Source organism: Hypomesus transpacificus, chromosome 14 (genome assembly GCF_021917145.1).
Source record: "Hypomesus transpacificus isolate Combined female chromosome 14, fHypTra1, whole genome shotgun sequence".
Lineage (NCBI taxonomy): Eukaryota > Metazoa > Chordata > Actinopteri > Osmeriformes > Osmeridae > Hypomesus > Hypomesus transpacificus.
In genome coordinates, this window is record NC_061073.1 from 14,660,223 (window position 1) to 14,684,078 (window position 23,856).

The window sequence follows — 23,856 nt, forward strand, 5'->3', positions numbered from 1 at the left end:
CAGGATTGGATTTAAATCAGAGGGCAGACTGGGACAGCCATAATGTAAGCCCCCACACCTCCCTTTCTCCTGAACCCAGACGGGAGGTAAGGCAGTCAGTGGATGGGATTATGGAGCTGGGGTGGAGGGTGGGGGCAGGAGGGTAGGGGCAGGGAGGCAGGGGGGTGGGGGCAGGGGGGTGGGAGGGTGGGGGTGGGGGGCAGGGCGGCTGGGGGGTTCTCTTCTCCATCAAAATCCCTCACACGGAACAGAGGCATCTATATAGCAACGCAGAATAAACACCTCAGCTCTGCACCTTCCTCCTCCTCTCCGGCTCTCACACTGTCCATGTCCTCACAGCTGGCAGGTCAAAATAGTCAACGGACCAAATTATTGCCAGATAAACTAGCTTGCTTCCGGTGGAAAAAAAAGAAGTGTATTTTGCTCTGTCCTGCGCATTGACAACCATTGTTTCTATGCAACCTTGGGGAGGACTATAATTCATGTCTGGAATGGAATTAACGGAAATAGTCCGGGGTACACTGGAAGGTTAAATACTTCCATTAGCCTCATATCGACCTTGAGCAGCAGGAAACAGAAGGCCGACAGGATCTTCAGCATTCAGACTAAGACTTTTACATACATTTTGTATACATCAAAGATATTGACAAAAAATGGTTAACCCTTCAACCCTTTTTCGTCTGGGACAATTCTCTCCATAACTGCACTGCCGTGCTATTCATCAAGGTTTCTTGATAGACAGGGCAAAACTGAAAACTGATAGGCCATTAGTCTGACTTGAGCCTATACGAGACATCCAGAAAAACCGCCACCGGTGCCGAGAAGACGTTCTTGTTAAGCTTGTGTATCTGTGTTCAGAGGTCAGTGTGGGGTTCTGCTGTTAGCAGAAAGTGGAGAGAGCAGGGAGAGAAGCTCCCACCAGGCTCTGCTTCAGCTGCGCTGGGAAGATACAGGTTCCTTCACTGGCACTTCAAACACAGCAGCCCAGAATAATAAACTGTTCACCGGGCAGGGCCCCAGACATGCCTGCCTCCACATTTCAGCCTTATCTGAGAGGCGCAGGTGGAAGCAACAAGCACAACAGCGGACTTGGCAGTCACTACATTTGATACAAGTTGTCTAATGAGTCGAACAAAGAACTGATTAAGATGCACACAGGGGTTTGTCAATACGCTGGTCCCAAAGGAAAGGTCACCTATCCAACTCAATAACTATGCACAAGGCAGTACCTCACAAATGCAGCTCAGAATGCTAACACCCAACAGCACTAAAGACAATCAAATGAATTGAGCTCACAGATTCAATGACAACGGGCTTAAACTCCAAACTTTACTTCAAGAGTTAATGACAAGCACGTGCCTAAAGCCTTCCGTCATTCAGAACCTTGGCTGATGCTAACCCTGAGCGTTCAAGGCTGCCCTCATACCTCATCTTCAGCTTGGACTCCAGCCATCCACCCACATCCAGGATCCACCCACACGTGGCTCTAGTCTGCATCCTTCCTTTGTGTCCCAAGGCCAGCTAGCCTCGCCTTGGCTTTGCCTGCAAAGCAAATCTACAGGCTTCATGATTCCTGTCCAAAGACCTTCTAATGCCTGTGGGGTTTGTCTGTGATATTGTGTGTTGTGTGTGGAGTGCAGACAGCCAAGGTCCTCTATTCAAACAAGTGAAAAGGAGTATTTCATCATGACTGCGGGCCAATACTGACAGAGAGAAGGAAGCTCACAATAACATGGTTGGCTAGGCACCCAAGGGAGCAGTGAGAAGTCAGCATATGTGTGCCTGTTCTGTTGAGGGGGATTGTGTGAACAAGCTACATCAGTGATATACTTTCATCACAGTATACAAAGAGGAGACAGCTCCTCTGAAGTACATGCTCTGCACTACAGTGTTGCTGCTCCAATCAACGGCTTGCTTCTCTCACCCATATCATTTGTGTATCTTGAAAGAGCAGCATCAAGAATAAGTGTGTTTTAGAAACCTGTAATGTCTGTGCAGAGCCTTTTGTTTCATTGATCTTAAGCTGCTGAACTCACTCCCTGTTCCCATTAGGAATGCTCCTTTGTTGGATGGCTTTATGAAACAGCTTGAAACCTTTTTAATCAGGTTTTAATTGTACATTTTGTGATAACTGTTATTGTTTATCATGGTGGATGATTGTGATTGTAATGTACTGTAGTGCTTTGAGTACAAGAAAAGATCACGGCCAATTTATTATTATTATTAAAAACATTAAACAAGAAAATCAATGAGCAGCATGTAAATGATAAAAGTAATTATTGAAAATCATAATTTATGAACACAACTTTATGACACAAAAAATACAGGCCAAAAACCCAACAATCCAGACACCAACAACAGCTTCCCACCACTAGATGTCACTGTGGGCCCATGGCCCCCCCCAAGACCTCCCTCCAGTGACCCTCATCAACCCCACTGCTTCCTGGTGGATCTAGGGGACAAGTCCTTTAATGAGGATGCTCACACTGCTATGTCTAAACTACAGTATTCCATGTGTGGAAGGAGTATATGTAGCCATTACTATTCTGAGCATGTCTCCTTTCCCCTCCCTCCCTCCCTCCCTCCCTCCCTCCCTCCCTCCCTCCCTCCCTCCCTCCCTCCCTCCCTCCCTCCCTCCCTCCCTCCCTCCCTCCCTCCCTCGCCCCTTCCTTCCTCCCTCCCTCGCCCCTCCCTCCCTCCCTCCCTCCCTCCCTCCCTCCCTCCCTCCCTCCCTCCCTCCCTCCCTCCCTCCAAACCACAACAGTGCCCGGCGGCAGGGGGCTCAGAAATTACTGCACATTCCCGCGCTGCAGGAGCAGAACTGCATACATTATGCTACATATGAACCTCAGGTCCAGCCTGAAGGGACGAAGACCGTCCTTCCAATAAAAAGGACATGAAAGACTGCAATATCACTCGCAGTAAATATCCAAATCACTGGCATACAATTGATCCTTTATTAAGGAACCACGTAGATTAAAATACTTAACGTCCTTAAACAGATTTGGTAACAAACACCTGTTCCGCAAGCTTTCCCCTTCTTTTGCTGTTGGGAGTGAGGGTAATCCTGGCTCCTAAACAGTGCCAAGTTTGGATTTCATTTGAGGTGAAGAGGGATATTTTTCAGTGAAAATCAAGGCACAGAATCGTTTTCTTTGCTTATTCCTAGTTCTACCACTTTGTATTACTGTATTGTACAGCAGGACAATAAAGACTGGTTCTCTTCCTTCCCTTTAGTTCGCCTGGTCGAAATAATAATTTACTATGAATCTACCAGCCTGCTGCTTCCAGCCCCCCATGGGTCCTGACGTAGGAAAAAAGAGTAATCCGATTCTTTTCAAGACGGCCACTGCACAAAATCAATACCATATAAGGAGGCCTGATGAATTAGAAATCTGTACTCACAGTAGGTATTGATCAGCTTCAATCTACAGACTTTTGGCAGCCTGTGTAGGTATACAATCAATACGGAGATAATACAAAGAACCGAACCGTCAATCAAACGAGAATATAGTACTGAATGAACGCCATGCAAGAAAATTCATGCTTATGTAAGTGATAACACTATCATCGATGACACGCTACGGCTGTCAACTGTTATTGTCAGAAGTGATATTACGTCTATAATAAGAGCTGTATGCAGTAAGCAGGTCAGATGTATCACTAACATGCCATGCTGGACGGAAAGGGGGCCAGGTATGCTGCAGCAGTAAAGCGACTCACAGAGGGATGGCGTTGCTGGGGCTGCTGGGGCTGGGTGTGGTGGTCAGGGCTGGGTGGGGTCTGGATGGTAATGGTCCCCTGCTCCTGGTCTGTCTGAGGGGGGAGAACTGCTTCAGCCGTGGGGGTCCAGTCTTCCTCGTCCAGAGTCTCTGGGTCCAGGCTGGGAATCAAGCCTGGCTCTTCCGCGGTCAGGAAGAAGTCGGGACGCTACAAAAAAACCCACCCTGCATTAGTAGTTGACATACAAATACTGTAACAGTAACCAAAAAGTGCTTGTGGTAGATGTACAACAGTACAAATGTTATTTTAAATAATAACACTCTGAGATATGTTTCCATCAGAAAGGCAATAGCTATTCATGTGTCCTTGATAACCTTGAAGTGAAAGCCTTTTTACTGCACCCATCACACCACTTTAATGGACACTGACTTAAGGAGTGGCAGATCTAGAGGACCCCATGTTGCTGAGGTACAGGCATCTCACTCTACTTCCTCACTTCCGCCTACCTCATTGAAATGAGATCCCTGAGCGGGAAATCATTTTCCAGACTCTGAACTAATATCATTACCAGCAGATACACACTGCCTGGACTAAACCAGCTCTTCAACGCAATTACATTTTAGCCTCTCAGACATTAGTCCATTTAAACTGCTTTTTTTTGGTCAGGAGCAGATAAATGATTGAGTTACATGCAGACCTAATTATAATTAACTTCTGTGAAACATGGTCGGAAAAAATACTTTTAAACCACATGTTTAATATAGACTTAATAATTCAGTTTCTTCTTTTGTAGCATCCAATACAGACAGCCAACATTATCATTGAGGATTTGTAATCCAATTAAAATCAAAATAAAACTTAAAAATATCAGATGCATAGTACACCAACGTATGTATCACATGTACATTTAAACAAAAAACTGTTTGTCACATAGCAGGAAACAAAGTTTCTCTTGTCTTGAACTGGAGCAGAACAAATCCATTCAGATGAACAAACACAGATGATACGAGGAGAAATCAGTACGGACAGGGGAGCAAGGCAGCGAGGCTGCAGGGTCGATGCAGCTCAGTATGCTCATATACGGATGTCTGTTCTCAAACAGAGCCTTCATTAACCTGGCATCTGGAGCCAATCTAATAAGAAGTCAGTTCAGTACTGAGCAGAGCCCCAATCTATCTCTGTGAATTAGGGGCGCGGTCGAGGACGAGGGCGCTGGGGGCACGTTCTCCAGGTCGGCGCGTGCCGGGAGATGGAACGCAGTGGTCACCGGGGTAATGAGGCCGGCGGGTCAGGAAGCACTAAGCTATGCACAGTCACACAGCCCTGCCTCATCCTGAGCAGCGTTCGCTTGTTTTGCTCGTTTGAGCCACCTGCGCACTGTCACACGACCAATACAAATGACTTAAAATCGTTTGTGCTTGGAGTTAAATTTATTAGAAAATAAACTATTTGTGTGCTTAGGTAATAGCTCACCATCATTCCCCCCCCCCCCCCCCCCCCCCCCCGACAAATCTACACAAAGACTCTCTCAGACTGCAGAACATCAACCAACATGTTTTGACACGTAAACGTCAGTGTGCGCAGAGGGGAGAGTGTTGACAGCGCGGCCCTGTGAGGACCTCTCAGACAGCACTGGTGCTGCTGTGCCTCCATCTCCATCCAGCAGCAGGCCAACCAGTTGCCCCAAGGTGCTGTCCATGGTGCTGACGAGAACAAAAGCATCAAAGCCTGAGCCCTCCTCCCGTTCGCACCCCCCCCCCTCCCTCCTCCTCTGTGAAGGGGGGAGGGGCTGAGCCGTGGAGTGGGAGGCACTATGACTACTTGATTCAATTAGCAAGTCTGCGAGGCCTCCCCTGGGAGGGGGGGGTTGCAGAGCAGGGGGCTGCAGGCCCGGCTAACAAAGACATGTGGTGGTCCCTGTGCCCCGGTTGAATCCACCTCATTAGCCAGCCAAGCTAGTGTGCATCCCAAACTGCAGCCGTGGCACAGCCCAGGGAGGAGCGGCCCCTCGATGCCAGCGTCTCGCACGTCACAGACTGCAGCCGAAGAGACAACATCAAACGCCCCGCCTTTGTTTGGAGTCTTCGCTGCATTGCTGATCATGTGCACTGCGGGGGTTTGAAAACTGGGCATCAAGTGGGAAGAACCTCTTTTCTGCTTCAGTGTGCAATGCCGTTATGCCACCTTAACGGTACTTTTCCCCCCAAAGTTTTTTAATCTGTGTAATACGTGTTTGTGAAGGAGAACCTCAAACAAAGGTTGTGTTGACACAGGAACTGGGAGCAGGAAATGAAGTATGGATGTATGGTGGTCTAGGGTATGGGCATCAAAATGAGCCAATATCTCTGCACAAACATCTGTCTGAGCCTCAGATTGACTCACAACAATAAAAGCTCTGTATCTCGCAAAGTTTTCCTCTCTGTATCAGAAAGAATAAACGGCATATTTTCTTTCTTTGAATGTCAGGCAGATAGACGCGGCGCCAGCAGCATTGGTATTCATGTGCCGTAGCTCCGCTCCTTTGAAACACGGCAGATGTCTGTGTTTCTACATTTGCGAGTTGTCGAAACCGCTTGGAAGCGGTGGTGGAATTTAAAAGAATCGAAAAATGAAACACCTGTTCAGCGTGCTCTCCAATCTAGACGTCACTCTCAATTTGTTTTCTCTGGGATTTTAAATAGCACAGACACCAGAACAATGAGGTGTGGCATACCTTTTGATATGACTTCAAATAGAAACAATTAATTGTCAAAAAGGCACATTAGTAAAGACACAAACTCGCAATGAAGGTGGGCTAAAACAGTAGTGTTACTGCCAGTGCTTGCATTCTGATTAGATGTGTTGGTGGTTGAGGTTAGGATAAATACTGGACAGATGTGAGGCTTAGAGTGTTTGGATGGGTCCCTGGCATGGTCTATGATGTCTGGCCTCTTGGGAGAACTATACACGCAATTACGAAATGAACCACCGTGCTCATATAGATATCCAGAGTGCTCAGGGCCAGTATCTGGATTTGAAGGGAGCTGCAATAAAGATGATTCATAAACAGATGACAGGCCATGAAGTAAGTTTGAAATGCCAATGTGTTTCATCTCAAAGTTGGTAGTAGTAAAAGTAGGTATCATTCCATGACCATAAATAAAAGCACATACATTCATAATATTCCTGAATATTATCAAAATATGTGTATCATTTCAACAATTTTAATGCTTATGGGTTGAATGTAGTCTTTGTTATTTTTCTACTTGACAGAAAAAATGGTGTCCTCTTTTTATTTAGTTAACTTCATTGATCACATTTTAGGCCTATTTTAAAGTGAATTATCTCTTCCAATTACTTTTCAACAAGAATATCTTACAGTTAAACATGAGAAAATAGTGTATTTTGTAATATCTCTTAACTTACAAAAGACATGTATATTACAAACATACAGTCGAATCACACATATTATTTGATTAATTTCTGTGAATGACAACTCTGTACTTCCTTTCTTTGTGTATATTTGGCAAGTTTAGGTTTACGATGTAAACATTTTTGTGGATCAATGTTGGGTTGTTTTCTTTTAATGAAATGCAGGTTGTGATGTGTGTGGGCACAGTGTAGACTTCACATTACCCTGGGCCAGTGCCACGAGTTCCATTTGAACACTCCAACTGTGTGTGGGCTGCAGGTATCCACCCACCATCACAGGGGTCGAGCACATCCAAGGACAGGCACGGACAAACACACACAGACAGACAGGCAGGCAGGCAGGCAGGCAGGCAGGCAGGCAGGCAGGCAGGCAGGCAGGCAGGCAGGCAGGCAGGCAGGCAGGCAGACAGACAGACACCTGCAGTGGTCTCGGCCCCCTCGGCTAACAGTCGCAATCACGGTCGTCACAGGAGCCAGAGATAATTACCCAGCTTCCAGCCACCAGGCTGGCCGGCATCAGTACAACCGTGTGGCTCTGCCATTGCAATAACACTCGTCTGAATGAATCCGCGGCACTTTACGACGTGAATAGAAGCGCGCATTTATTTTGCCGTCCAACTGGAAAGACAAAACAAATTAATTTGGCACTTAAGGCCCCCCACCAGCTTGTGAATAATGTATCACCCTGCCCCCCCCCCCCCCCCCCCCAAACCTAATCTCTCTCTCTCTATCTCTCTCTAATTCTCGCTCTCTCTCCTTTTTCCACTACTACCCTGTGTCCCCCCCACCCACCTTTTCCAGATCACACAGCTGTTAGAAAGTCCTCCATCACAGCCTTATGCATAAATGTTGCCATAAATCATCGATAGTTGCTGGAGATCTTTCACCAAGTCTGTCATTTATCATGAGATAATTTAATAAATCTAACATACGCATTTCAACTATCAGATGACAGCAATTTCAAACAAGCAAAAAAAAAAAAATATATATATCCATCATCAACTGTCAAAGACAGTGACTTCTGTGTTCTCCAGTCTGTCTGGTGTCTGTTTGTCCTGTCTGGAACCTCCAGTTTCTTTGTTCACTTCACACCAGCCAGTATGTAATCTCAACCTCTGAACCCCAGCTCAGTGATAATCAACACCACAGCACCCAGACCACAATCGCACCCCTCCTCCCCTCAGGGATGACAGACGGATATTTCTACCCGGCTCTCGTGCGCCCCATTATCTCAATGCAAATGAGAAAAAATGAGGGGGGCACCCTTTCATGTTAGTGCTAATTAGAGAGGAATGTTAGATTGAATATATGAGCTGTACATTTAAGTACAGAATAGGGAACGTGTATGGCACATATACACCTCGGAACGTGCCTCAAGTAATGGGCTTCAGTATGGCACAAGGGCAGATTTGATTGGGACTCTAGCCATCTGTGTTCCATATTTTTTTCGTTAAGTACAACAAAAAAAAGCTACATATTATAAAACCTTTAAATTCAAAAATCCATCGTCAATATGAGTGCATACAATAACTTCCCTTATATCTCTTACGCACATTGTTTGGGAACAAACAGTAGTGTATTGTTGATGAGCATGTGGAACACAGATATGTGACACACACGCTAATATACTGTGAAAAATTCCTATTGCACGGTTTTAGCCGAACATGCCAATAAATCAGGCCTTGTAGGGGAGAGAGGGCGCGGGCAGACAGATGGAGATGAATCCACTGGCCGAGGGAGAGTAGTAAACCACCCTCTCTCCCCCAGAGCCTATAAAGAGCGCTACATTAAGATAATAATACTTTATAGTAATTATTAAAAGGCAATAAAGTCAGTTTAGCACCTCTCCAGGCTAGCTGCCTGCCGGCACTTCATATTTTATAGCATCAGCGCGGAGCTGTAGTGTCTTTCCAGCAAGGCAGCAGAGTGTGAAAATAAGGCTGAGGAGAATAGAGATTTAAGGACACAGTAGACCTTCTGTTATCACACAATATAGCTTAGAGAAGGTCTTGGTATATGTCATGGCTAAAGCTTTGAAATGGCCAAATCTGCTTTTAACTAAAAAAACAAACATTTTCTGGGCTTAAGAGGCTTTTCCATGGTGCCTAAGTATTTATAAGAGTTAGCCCTAGAGCTCCCCATCTGTCCTAAAAACAATAAGGAATGTAGGTACAATGTGTGTTATAATGATGTCAAAACATCTACTATGTATTTTACTGACCAAGCGACGGCCGCATATGAATAAAGTTAAACAATATCTCAGTGTTTTGATCAGTTGTGACGGTACTTAATCTCGCACCTCTGAGCCAATGAGACGTAGCAGTACGCTGACAGAGGGAACGGAGTCCATGGTGGTCTGGAGCTTGCTGCCCTGAACCACAGAGGAGGAAGACAATATCACAGTCAGGGACAGCATGTCCACACCAACACTGCATAAATACTTCACACAGACTGTCTGCTTGCACGTACACTAGACTGAAGGGAAATCACTGAACCAACTGAACCAAAACCAACAGAAAAATAAATTAAAATTTGCTCTTGTGTGACAAGGGACTCCATGGATTGCTAGCTAGCGTATTGAGTCTGAAACAATGGTGAATAACAGTGTTCCTCCATCACAGGGAGAGGAGAGATGTAGGCTATAAAAGGATACACTACAGAACAGCACGTATGCACACACATACGCGCGCACACAAAAACACAGATGTAATTAAAGTCTCTCCTCTCCACACTCACCCTCAGGATCAGCTGCCCCACCCTCACCCCCCTCTGCCCCCTCTCTGACATCAGCTTCCTGTAGAGCTGCGGGTGCAGGGACAGGGCGGAGAAGCCCAGGGGGCTCCAGAGGTGCCAGCTCACTGCATTAAGCACTGCCACACAAGAAATACACATCAACACTAGCTACACTGGGTAGGGAGGAGTCGTACACCAACAGAACATTTAGCCATAAGTACTGTGTGTTACATTCACGTTCTCTGTCTATAAATGATATTGGCCGGGTTTCCGAGATTTGTTAAGAAGCTCTTAACACTAAGAGCTTCTTAGGAGCGTTCTAAGAGCATTCTAGAGCGTTCTTAAAACGCTCCTAAGAAGCTCTGAGCGTTAAGAGCATCTTAACGAATCTGGGAAACCCGGCCGTTGTCGTGTCTTTGGGTCAAGTAGATCTCAATGGGAGCCGTTTGGTTACCGCTGGTTGTGGGGTAGAACTCCAACACCAGGGCAGCATCACCGCTGAACATGGTGGCACAGTCTCGTTCCAGGAAGAGGAAGGACTGGTTCCATACAGGCTGTTCCTCGGGAGACCCTGCCAGGGAGACCTGCAGACGCACGGGGGGAGGAGTCAGCCCAGCGGCCCACCACAGAGACTATCACGTTACACTCACACCCAGCTCTCCTCCAATACCCAGGGTTCCTGTTCTGACTCCTCCCATAGCAGGCATCACTTCAGAAATAATAACCCTGCCTTATCCTAAAACAATAAGAGTAACGGTGGGAGTGAGATGGCGTGCGGAGGGCGTGGCGATCAACAGTTGAAACAGCCCGGTCGTTCCCTTCGGGCGGTGCTGTTGTGGCATAGCTGGGATGAGAGCGTGCCCAGCACCTGTCTGATGCGCTAGGAGGAGCTGGCAGATGGCAGTGACGCCATGGTGTGCGTCCTCACACTAGAGTAAGCCGCGCTCTTGCAGGTGAGAGGGGATGAGCTAGTGCCAGGGCAAAGGATGGTGCTCGAAGCATTGGGGCTCCAAGGCTGCGTGCAGGACAGGGGTGAGCAGGGTCAGGATGTGCCCCCGGGCAGACAGATGTTACAGCTCATTAGAATTTACGAAGTCGGTCTGAACGGTTAACCATGAGATTTAAATATTTATGCAGGCTATTTTGGTTGTATCTCTCCGTCTCTATCTTGCTGCAAATTCTATAGTGCAATGTTTGGAGAAAGGCAGAGGTTTGCAAGTTGTGTTGTTTACGCTTCCCGGTTCTTGGGAATTTCTGGTCTGAAATGTCATTGGCTGAAGCCTGTCTGGGCACACACAAAGGTCAGCAGTGACACCGGGTCTTCAGCTCCTTATTGATTCCCAATCCTTTCAAATTATGCAGGGCAATTACCCAGCACACTGACATTCTAATCATGCAAATTAATTCAGAATTATTTACACTTTGTTGTGAAATTGTGTTGTGACAAATTGATTGTTTATAGGTCATCCAGGCGAGTACATGAGAAAGTCCAGTAGTCAGGAAGAAGGCCGGGGTCTGGGCTGCACTGTCCTATCTGTCCTGCTGTATCATGTTGACTTGACTAGTCTCAGAGAAAAATGTCACGAGAAGTAAACAACACATTCCTGAGTTGTAGAATAGGGTTCCTGCCAAAGTTTAGAAGGAGATACCCATAAAACAGAAGCCAGAGAAGAGGGCTGGTTCTCGTAGTAGAAGGGGTGAACTAGGGTTGAGGAGAAAGGTAACTGAGAGGGGGGTTTGAGCGGACATTAGAGATAAGGATCTCGTACGCATGAAAGTCAGTTTTAATAAACCTAGACAGTTTTAACCACATTTCATTTTGAACTAAAAAATTGCATGAAAAACAATGAGAAAGCCGCACGTCTGTCCATGCTGCCTGGTCTGGTAGGTAGAGAGTGGGCTTTGTGGGTATGGCAGTATGGAGAGCTTGAGTGTGTGGAGAGTGTAAGTGGCCTCACGCCTGTGTGGGCACAGATGGTGGGAGAGCAGGACGTTCAGACCTGTCCTTTCGCCCCCGCACATGAATAACACACACACACACTCAGCATGTGACAAGCACCACACACATGCATTGAAAAACACATACACACAAACACACCAGGTGCTGGTCTGGCACTCTTGTCAAACATTCTGGGGATCTGGTTGTTAGCTTGTGCAAATGCTGGTGGGGTCCAGATCAGATCCAACAGACCTCTTCATTACCATTTCAGTATTAGCGTTGTAATGTAGGCATCGGGACGTGCTGATCAAAGGCTGATAATGGTCTATAGAGACATGCAAGGCCAAGCAGGATAATTAGTGCAGTGCAGCGATCAATACACCTTGTGAGTCAGGTTTGAAAAAAGCAATCTCAGGAAAGGGCCGAGGGAGAACTGCAGTGGCAAGCAGAATCCAAACCGGCTGAGCATGTTACAATGCAGAGAGATTTACATCAGTGGGTGGGATCCTACCCGCTGTATGTAACGCTCACATGCTGGGCACAGAAATGTAATCAAAGCTCTTGGAACACGGTCAATAATGACCGTTATCTCTATGATTGATATTCTGAGACAGAGAATGTAAATAATCACTTGATCTTTCCTATGTTCTATCGTAGGATATTGAAAGCGGCACAGTTAGCATGTTCTTCGGATAGAGACAGAAGCTTGAATGGCCAAAACGACAGGATATAACTGTAAGGGGATGTAGACAGGAAGACGGATGGGTAGGTAGATGAATGAAGGCGAGTGCTTTAGCAGATCGATCAGTGGAAGCAGAGCAGAGGTCTCGAGGGGTGGAAGGGGGGAGGGAGGGGAAGCGTGTTAGCGCTGGGCGTGGAGAGAGGGATGACACGTTTCTCTTCCGAGGCCCCGCGTCTGGGAGCAAGCTGTGTGTCGGTGTGTGTGTGTGTGTTGGTGTGTGTGTGTGTGCTGAGAGATGCGTGAGGGGAGAGCTTGCGGCCGCGGCGTGGTGTGGCATGGCAGACGGTGATGGGGAGTGGCAGCAGAGTGCTCTGAGAGAGGGAGGAAGACATGCAGCTTTGCCACATTCCCCTTTCCCTACCGACACCCTGGGAAAGAGCCATGCTTTCCCCAGCCTCTGACAAACAGAGCCACTAACAGTCACTAACACCGAGACAGAGACTGGGGCTGTGAAGGGAGGCAAGGCCTTTCTTAACGTGACCTCTTTGTGGATTATGTCATTCTTTTTTGGAGGCGGGGGGGGGGGGGGGGGGGGGGGGGGGACGCATTCGTTGAAAATGCTGGAGAACAGGAGTATACCTGAGGCCGGCCGTGAGCGGAGAGAAGGGCAGGGCTGAAGGTCGACGCAGGGGGTTGTGGAAAGTGGACTGTGGTGACAGCTATTCCCGCTGCTCGAGGAGTGTGAAGGAGCATTGCATCTCTGGAAAACACAACACTTCAAAATAACATTTAAAAGAATACTCAGCCTTTTTTAATCACAGTGGAATAAATAAAAATACAAAAATGTTGTTTTTTTTTCAAAAATCTTCTCTTGATTGATAGGAGCGTGACTACTTTGCAAATTAATATTTGCTCACCCGATTTCTAGAATAATGGGAAAAGGCAATGCGTACTCCAGCTCACGGAGGAAATAAATGAAAACATGGAAAATGTGTGAGACCACCGTGCTTCCTGAAGATTACAGTTCTGCCAAAGAAATCCATTTAAGTGAAAAAATAAATAAAACATTGAGTCGCACTTCCAATCACGCCTTGGCAACAGCTCCACTATTATTAGAAGCCTAGTATGAGAGAGAGAGAAAGAGAGAGAGAGAGAGAGAGAGAGAGAGAGAGAGAGAGAGAGAGAGAGAGAGAGAGAGAGAGAGAGAGAGAGAGAGAGAGAGAGAGAGAGAGAGAGAGAGAGAGAGAGAGAGAGAGAGAGAGAGAAGGGAGGAGGTGTGGGAGACTGCAGGGAAGATGCATACAAGAAGACGCCACCTGTGTCCAGAACACACATGCGCACACACATGCAAGACAAATAAACGACCCAGTCAGCCCCCAGTCTAAACCCTGTGTCCAAATGAATTAGAAATGGGCAAGTGGCTTTTCAGGAGAACAAAACAATGGTTTAGGTGTAAGTGGCACAGGTTCTAACATATGGACTGAGCTGAGGATGTAGGCCACAGATTTGTAGAAAAGAACTAGCAAAACCTGCTACTCTGTATAATACGTCACCTTACAATATATAAATGATATTCGACTTCTAACCTACATAGCAATAAAACAAGTTTTTTTGTGCAGCAGGATTTTAGCTAAGGTTGCAGCACAAAGCACATGTTAAGGACACAATTAGATGCTGATGATGGTGTAAAGATCTTAAAGGAAAATAAAATCTAGAATTAACCCGAAAGCATTAGGTGTAGTCCATAGAGACGAAATGTCACAAGCAGGCACTTACTGGGCGGCTTTTTCTAAACCCTGAAAATGGTTCTAATCGGTAATGGCTGTCCGTCTCAATGCACACACAGAGACCCCACACACACACAGGCTGCACACACACACAGGCTGCACACACACACGCTTTTTGCACTCTATTTTTAGCCTCCAATGAGAGGGACGGTTCTTCTTTGTCTCTGTTAATTGATGTCATGGACCTGAGGTGCATTAGTATGTAACAGGATGTAGTCATGCTGACATCACTCTGCCCTCTCTGTGGGGAGCCCCCAGCCCCCAGCCCCCAGCCCCCGGCCCCACCCCACCCCACCCCTGCCCCGCCAAGACAACCCACAGGCAGAACATATTGAATTATCTGCTATTCCCCTAGAATGGTCCCTTTATCACTGACCTATAGGAGTGGTAGTCAGGCACGATGCGGGCTACGGAAAACAGGGGACCGACAGGCTCCTTTAAGGGGTTCTCCATTGCTTGCAGAAGCACCTAGAATCAGGAAAGACTTACTGGAGTGTTGGATGGAGGGAGGGAGGGAGGGAGGGAGGGAGGGAGGGAGGGAGGGAGGGAGGGAGGGAGGGAGGGAGGGAGGGAGGGAGGGAGGGAGGGAGGGAGGAGAGGTGGACATAATCCCCTGCACTGCCAAATCTGTAGCAGCACATCTTTCAGATAGATAAGTGATGCAGCTCCATGCACCGGCATTTAAACCCATGGGCTATTCAATACCTCCTGCCATGAAGGAGATCATTGAACAGGTTCAGTTAATAGGACATTTTCCCTGGGCTTGATTAAGTTAGCATTTTTGTTTCATACAGTTTATTTAATTGCCATGGTGCTCGGAAATAGGAAAACAGAGATTGGATCTCTAATATCTCATTTCATCAAAAGGTTTTTCCTCATCACACATTCATGAATCCATTTAGCAATCTAGTCATATCATATTAGATAATTGCATTTTTGTACAGTAGTCCATTCATTTGAAATATAGTTCAAACCATTTGGAACTGTGGTGAAGCAATCAATATGAAAAAGGTTTAACAATCGTTTTCAACATACTGGACTAGACTACACAGGAGTGGAATGGCCTCGACCAGACTGGACTAAACATATCCTTACCTCAAATCCGGTGAAGGAGAAGTGAGGTTGTCGAGGCAGCGTGTTGAGCTTACGGACCACAGTAACATAGAGGTTTATTCCATGTGGAACAGACTTGTGAGTCTGCAATGACAATGGGATTTGCTCATTCAGTTGGTCTCAATTACAACAAGGAAAAGCGTTGTGTTCTTATCAGAATTTATCGTACGGTCATCAAGCAGGAAAAATCTAGTTGATGGCCTGAATTCAACCGTCCGTGAAGACTTGGGACAGGAACCACAGGTCCACATACAAAGTGATTACAGCTCAGAGCTCTCCAGAGTGTCTTCCATTAAAACAACAATTCACAGATCAATTTTTATAGCCACCATAAACAGCAGCTAGTCAGGGAGCCCCCAAAGCCTGCTCCATCCATCAACCCAGCTGTTTACACGTTGTGATGTCAAATTCCAGCCAAGAAAACCCATATCTACCGGACGTTTCATCCACAGCATAGTTTACATCTTATTCCAGTCTTACTCTTATTATTTTCCTCAAATCTTCCTCAAATCTTCCTCAAATTTTCCTCAGATTTTCCTCAAATTTTCTTCAAATTTTCTCAAATTTTCCTCAGACTTTCCTCAGATTTTCCTTCAATTAATAAAGTCTTATCTTACTCTGAGCATTGATTACCAGTCTCAAGAATTATCCTAAATCCAATAAATATGTGTGGCAGAATTTGGGGGGATATTGTAGTCGTAGTAATATAGGAATAACAATGTAATGGTATTATTGCCTATGGTATTACTAACATTGAGAGAGCGATGAATAATTTATTATTTGATTTTCCAAGGCGGTTGTTAGAAGCAGTGTGGATGGTATTGTATCAGAGAGGGGCAATCTAGTGTGAATTCACACTGTCACCCAGTCCTCTGTAAACTATATATATATATATATATATATACATATATATATATATATATATATATGTATATATATATATATATATATATGAATAAGAAAGAGCAGCATGAGTGGTCAGCATAGTGCAATCAGATACTATACATGTATATATATATTATATAATTATATAATATAATTTATTTTGTGTATTTATCAGTGTAATCAGCAAGTGTGCTCCAATTGTAGGTTGACAGCTAAACTAGACCCTGGCCCATGGTCTATGTCTTCTTCGGAACTGCTTTAAACCTATCCATAGTACACTGAACAAGACTGGAGAACTGTGAATGTCTACATTAAATCAATATTTAATAGTAGGTCAGATGGGCAGCAGGCATTTGGAACGGATGGAGAGAAATGAATTTGGTCTCACAAAAACAAGCACCTCAAAATGACCTTCAGAATGAAACTGATTTGAAGATTGCATAGCTGTTTTGTATCTTCCAGACATGCAAAGGTGGGTATAAATGTCAGGCAAAAACAAATGAACCGTTGAAAAAATACAGACAGATTCAAATAGATAGACAATACGTACAGCCGACACCAGTGGAAATGCTAGGATACCCCACATACGGCATCTGATGCTTTGAGAAGGGTAAAGAGAACATGGATTATTCATGTCTATTCCCACAGTGCAAACAGCTCCCTTTTGATGGATTATGCCTGGGGCAGTCCTCCATACTCAATACCAACAGTTCCAGGTAACCCATCCTCACACTGCTCCACAGAGCCTGTACCATCAGCTCTCCCGGAATCACACTGCCAGGGGCTCTCTTCCTGTTCCTCCAGATAGACATAATGATGCTGTGTGGTCTGAGGTGAGCCTAAATTTAAACTGGGTAGCAAGGAGAGGGTAGCAGACTAGAAAGGTTAGAGGGGGATAAGTGCTGATTGCCAGCAGCAGGAGTCTGATATCCTTTCAGCTCATCTACGGGACGTGAAGACGTGTTGATTGGTTTCGATAACACTCAGAGGGCCTGACAGGATGAATGGTGAGCAGACAGGAAACATTTTTATTTTAATGGCCGATGCCTGTTCTCCTGAAATATAACAGAAAGGGTAGAGAAAAGGCTTCTGTGTAAACATGGAATGGATGGATGGATGGATGGGTGGGTGGGTGGAGTAGTGGGCGGGTGGGTGGAAGGGCTCACCTGCACTAGCTCCAGGTGGTAGTGGTGGAACGGCTGGAGATGGCCTACAGGGAGGCGGTAGTGAGCCAGAATCTCCTTGGTTCGACTGTCAGCCACATTAAGGACCACCACTGCAGATAATTAAAGAGCATACAAAGATATTATTCACGCAAAAAAATAATTGTTTAATTGAAAACATTAAAAGGGTTATGAAATTCCATGAAATAGCTATGTACTTAGAGGTATGTTCTCGGGGAAAAAAAGTTCGGGGGCTAAACTTGGAGCCTGAGGCAGCCCAGAACGCAAACTGGCAGTAGAGAAAGCTCATTTAACAGCTCCGAGCGATGCACTAACCCCACTCCACAGTGTCAAAATAGTTTTACCTCTACATAAGCTCTGAACTAAAGATGAACCCTGGCCTTGTCTCACTGTTCCTCTTAAACAACGTGCAGACAGCGGCACTGACACAGTTCTCAGCATGCCCAGGATTTGGGCATGTGAAGTATAGACCAATCAGAAACTGGCACTTCAATCTCTATTAGAAATGGATCCTGTCAACGCCTCACACAGCAGCTGGTGGGGAAGACAGCCTGGCAAGGTGATTCTGAGACATCACACTCTCTGCACATTCCTCCCCGTCTCCTGGCGTTAAGCAGCTGAGGACAGAGACCCAATGAACTTCAGCAATGGACAAGTAACCATTCCACATGCCTTAGCAACAGTTGGAATCCATTATACTAAGACCTCCCATCAGTCAACAGTAACCCGTGACTACGTTGTCCTCCAATGGGCTTGCTTTACCGCAAATGGGAGGAGACAGCCGTGGTCAAATAAAACAGGAGCTCAAACAAAGAGAGGGAGTTTGGTGTCTGCAGTGTTGCCCTGCCTCTCCTCAGTGCACCATCAGTATTCTCTCCACATCTCCTGCAATCATTCCTTCCCCTCCACTCTTTGAGAGAACCATTAAGCTCTGTGTGTAATTATTCTGTCACTTAGCAGGCACGAACCACGCTGCTGGAATAATCAGACCCACGCTCAACAATTATCATCAAAACAGAGGCCTTTCTCTGTGCTGACGAGCAGATCAAGGCAAAGCAATTTCACACACTGAGATTTTCCCCGTCACTCGTTTTTCTCCAATGCGGAGAGAAATAAAGCATGTTCTATTAGCATTCAGACAGTGGCTAGTCAGGTGCAACAATGGCTCAGAAGTATGCCCCATTTTCTTTCCTTTTTTTTACCCGAATCTACATTCTTCTTAGAGTTATTGAGGACTACAAAGGCAGACCGAGAAAAAAATCTTCTTGCTTCCTGCATGAGGTGTTGGGCTTAGATGAAAGTTAACACTGGTTTGGAAGGACATGTATAATTTGACGGTGTATCTTTCAAAATATTCACAGGTAATTGCTACTATGATATGAAGTTTCATTGATGGGACACTTACAGCTACAGCTGCACTGTACAATAATTATACATGAAAGAAGTGTGGCAGGAGCTGGGATAAACACACATAACAGGAAAGAGTCTGACTGTAAAAAGAGTATGGATCCGCTTGAAATAAACACTCTGAAGATTTGTTCATCTTTACAAGTAAGGACTGTTTGTAATCAACACTCAAGACTCCTAGGTGACTTGTAGCCCAATGATACTGAGGAGCACCATGCTAATATAGTTGCTTTTCTTTTGCAGACTCCCTGCTTGTGGGTTGTGACATTGCATCACAGACAACAGGCCGAACAACAGCACAAGATTCTACACTGTGAGGAACAGCCCTTGTTTAAGCATTGACTCCCAGACCATGAATACCAAAGTCCTTCTTTCCTGCCAGTTTTTTCCAGTTTTAGTTTACAATTTTATCCAAAGCAACAAACAGAGCAGGGGAGATATGAACCAGCTACTTCTTGATCTGAGGTCAAGTGCTATGCTATGCCTTCCCACTCCCTCAACGATAAAAAGGGAACTGGTTTGACTTTTGAAAAGGGTATATAAAACTGAAATGTTAGACTTGGATGTAACTCAGATATCCAAATGTCGCCATTCTTCTGACGTATGCTGTTCTACATCAGGTGACTAGCATTCTCATACAAAAATAACCTAGCCAGTCATGTATTGCGCAAACGGATCATTTCCATTCGGCTGCTGGCTGAGCACTTTGTCCTCTGTAATTCATAGACTGAGCCCAGGCCCACACACATTACCCAATAATCTGATCCTATTTGGTGGTGTTGCTCTTTGGCAGCTCACCCTCCCCGTGGGCCTGCTTCTCCGGGAGCTCCAGGCTGAGCTTCTCCTCCCACGAGGGGCAGTGTGTGGGCTGGAGGGTGCGGCGGGTCACACCCTGACTCCTCCGCCCATGGTCCTCATCCACTGCTCTCTTCCTGCACATATGTACACAAGCATAGATTGTATCTCTTCTGTTTATGGAGGCACGTTCTGGAACAATACAGTGTCAGATATGTGAAGGAAAAGAAAATGGGTTCTTTGCAATGGGGATTTTCTTGCTCTTTCACAATGCACACACAATTGAACTTGACTGAGCTTTTTAGCATTCCAGGAGAGGTCACATATTATCTGGAGCCTCCTTGTTCTACCTTACCCTTAAGATAACAATGTTGCCCCTTACAAGATGTTAAACAATGCACACACATGCACACACGTGCACACACGTGCACACACGCGAATCCGGCTCAAAATGCCTGGCTAATCACATATACACCCCTTCATTAACCTCTTAAACCTTTGAACAGTTCAATCAAACAGGCACGCTCTCCCCTCTCCCTTAGAGACCTAATCCCTGAAAGCAGGGAAGAAACACATGTGTCGCCTGACCCTCGTCACAAAGTCACAGCAATAACCAACCTTTGAGACCGGACACATCTAATCTTTATGTCAGTAAACCCAGCCCCCTTACAAAAAAACTGGCCCACCCCCATAAATATACTAATTCCCAAACAAATACTCAAACTGTTAAAAGAGCAAGGTCTTACACAGGGATTAACAGACTTTGAACCCTAAAAACCGTCTCAGAAAATGATTGAGCGTGATTCGTGAATGAGAGGTTGTGTTACCTGTACCCATCCAGGACTAGAGATGAATTTGAATGTGCACACAAACTATATCTGGAAAGTTAGAGTGATCCTATTCCCACCTCCTATCTCTGAAGCACAGTCCTGTGGGGAACTTCCGCAGGTTACCAGCAACACAGGACAAGTCTCAGCTGATCCTCTACAAATCCCATGGCATGTCTACAAAGAACTACCAGGTTGACACTCTGCATTAACTACGATACTGACAGTGGGAGACGAATCCTCCATTTTTCTCATAAATAATACATGATAGGACATCTACATCCTACCACGACTACGTAGAAGAATCAAACACAGCTAGTTTTACAGTGGTACTATATGACATAGCAAAGTCTCTAAAACTATCTGACTGCCCCTTTTCAAAGTTTAACGTTCATGCTCCAAATGTCTGTAATACGTGTGGAGAGCATTCTGGATTCAACACCTTCAAGTGTGTGACAGCAGGTGGAAGCAAGCTTAGTCGGTGGGAATTTCTAAAATGAGAAACAAACTTTTTATCAATGACACTTCGGAAAACACTGTGGAAAACACTGTGGTGTTTCAGAAAACACTGTACGCAAAGCATTTCATAGCACCTACCAATGTCACATCTGACACGAGTAACCAAAGACTATATAATGCCCATATGGCCATATAATCAGAGGATTATATATAGATCTACATGGTCATACATACATCAGAGAGTTACTTTATCAACCTTAGGTTTGCAGTAGGTTAAATTCTAGAGCCCATTCTATAAAGACAATAGAGCAGGAGTTTTTTTTCCTTGGCTTTTCTCTATCCAGAACGATATTTTATCATTCTGGTTGTTTAAAAAAGGAAAGAGATGTCAGCCAACATTAGTGTCCGGGAAGACTCCGTACCCAGAGAATCCAGCAGTGCCAGGAAATCAGTCATTAAATTTGCAGCCACTCTGTGAAGCTCCCTCTGTGCTGCTGGGGAGGGGAAGGAATCAGCTTCCACTATGCAAGGCCCGGTTTAGCCAGGACGTTCTTCCAACAAATCATGGTCATCTTTCTGATGAACCTCGGTCTTGTGGTCATGTGGACTGTAGTTTTGAGGAGGTTTAAATTAGTCTTGAGTTCCTTTTTTCGTTAAATAAGCTGCGGTTCATTACTGAGGCTTTGGAGGGGTGGCATATTCATCTTTGACCCTCTAAATCTTGAGTCCATAAATTATTTATCCTAATCCTAATGAGTTGCTGCTGTTGTAGATGCATATGCGACATTACTTCATGCGTTATTATTTTTAAACCAGTGTAGACTAAGGTTAACAGTGTCGCAGGCTTATCCCATCTGATCTCTGTTTGAAAATATATCAGTTTCCTTAGGTAAATTACACACATCTAACATGTTTAAGTGTAAAATTATCAATATGTAAGAACTTATATAGACTAATAAAAAGCAAGATATAAATAATGAATATTTGTAATAGATTTCATAAAATAATCAAATATTCAATGAGTAGTGGATAAGGAACAGCAGGACTAGCACAAAGTGAAAATTCCGATATTGTTTAAATAACTTATGAGCAGTGCATTGATTCAAATGATTCAGATTTAAACCTCTTAAACATGACATCAAAGTGGATCAAAAGTTTGTTTGTCTTTCAGTTTAATCCTGGTAGGTTAGATTTATAAAATATTATAATGCCTGAACACGCAAATAAATATATAAAAATAATACATATTATTTAAACCAACAGAATATACACCAGACCTATTAAATAAATTCTAGCTTCCATCGTCTGAGAGCTACACATCTGGATTCTCATCTCGGCGGCCCTCCAGTGACTTTAGGCACACAAAAATCCCACTTCTGACTCAGACAAAGGTCTTTGTTTATCTTTCGTAAATAAAGGATTGTTTTTTTCCCCCTCAACCATAATACCCCTCCCCCCGTCTGCCTCTCTCTCGTCTCTGAGTGCCCATCAGGTTTGTTAGAAGCCTTCGATTGGAGCCCGGATGAAGCGCCCCCTCTCCTGCCTCAAAGCCAGCTGCAGATGAAAAATGTATGACCGTACGAAAACCCCTTCGATTCCATTTGAAGTGGCTGTGCTCCTCTGAAGCTGCCATGCCCTGACTGTGTCTGGCTCTGCAAAGACCAGCCCCCTTCTTCTCCACAGTGGGAGGGAAGAACATAGAGCGAGGGTGTTGGTCTGGAAGGGACCGCTAATCAAGAAAATTCTTCTTGCCAGTGTGCACTTAACAGAAATGGACGGGAGGGATTTTAGATGGACGCCACAGTAGCAGCACAGCTAATACTCAACCCTCACTACACAATCACATTTTCAAGATCTCTTCTCTTAAATATCTTTTCATCTCTTTGTCTACCTCTTTCCAACATCGGGCTACTTGATTTCCGCCACAAGGTCATGCAGAACGATTGTATTTATTATTCATAGGGATCTCATTATTTGGGCAACAGATCAAAACCCAAGGAAACATTAGCACAGTATCTTTCTTTTTGGTAAAGCCCATGGCACTCCAAATGATGTCCCTAATGAAGAAGAGCTAGCCATTACCCGCACACTTCAATAGGGGAAATACAATATCAGAGGATTCTCTGAACCAGCACATGGGTCATTATGTGGTCAATTGGAGCTATTGCCCAGTATACTTAATACTTCCAAGCAAACTTGGATTTGGGAGTTGTTCAAGGTCAAACAGCAATTCAGAGGTTTCTCATTAACCTTCAAACAAAACAATCTCAAGTGAATTCTGGTTATATGACCGAGCTTTTGACTGTTGATGATAAGGCCCTCAAACTTTAAATAAAAAACCATGACATCAAAAACGATTTAAATAAATAACAATGGACAATGTTTGCCCTATAGAGGGCATGCAATACAGTAAAAACTGTGTTTTTAATCATTCATGTCTGTGTGCACATGCCTGGGCTGGAGCACTCTCCCACAATGTTCATGGAGTTACCCAAGCGTGTGTAGATTGCCAAACGTGGCATGCAACTTCCCCACTTCTACTCACTCTTCTAAAAGCCCTACAGGACAGGTTGGTCATGCTCCCTTTGAAACATCAAATGCAGAGACTTGTATAGCATAATCCAACTCAGAATACTGCCATTTGATTTAAAATACTTAAAAAATACAATATATATATTTATCTATATATATATATATGAGTGTTTGAGGGTGACAAAACAAACAGCAGGGGTGTTACTCACAAAATGGCAAATGGCTGAGGAACCCCCCCATCACTCAGGGGGGGCAGGCTGGTGGCTCCATGCAGGATGAAGGTGATGGACTCCATTCCAGGGTTAGACACGAAAAAGTTGTTGGCTACACTCAGATCACCCTCAAAAGGAGACTCAATAGCCTGGTGAAAAAGCAAGAA

General features: G+C 45.0%; 1 protein-coding gene across 2 annotated transcripts in view; it reads right to left on the reverse strand.

Moving 5' to 3' along the window:
* Positions 1-23,856, reverse strand: part of ccdc33 (coiled-coil domain containing 33) — a 33,601-nt gene extending 9,745 nt beyond the window's left edge. Inside the window, exons 1-10 of one of the 2 annotated variants that reach the window (XM_047033879.1) lie at positions 23,687-23,856; positions 19,663-19,796; positions 17,440-17,549; positions 15,371-15,472; positions 14,652-14,743; positions 13,128-13,248; positions 10,322-10,451; positions 9,871-10,004; positions 9,434-9,505; positions 3,724-3,930 (exon numbers count right to left, since the gene is read on the reverse strand). In XM_047033879.1, coding sequence (XP_046889835.1) covers positions 3,724-3,930; positions 9,434-9,505; positions 9,871-10,004; positions 10,322-10,451; positions 13,128-13,248; positions 14,652-14,743; positions 15,371-15,472; positions 17,440-17,549; positions 19,663-19,796; positions 23,687-23,772 — 1,188 coding nt within the window. In that variant the 5' untranslated portion in view covers positions 23,773-23,856. The remainder of the gene's footprint in view (positions 1-3,723; positions 3,931-9,433; positions 9,506-9,870; positions 10,005-10,321; positions 10,452-13,127; positions 13,249-14,651; positions 14,744-15,370; positions 15,473-17,439; positions 17,550-19,662; positions 19,797-23,686) is intronic. The other variant, XM_047033878.1, reaches the window with a different exon arrangement.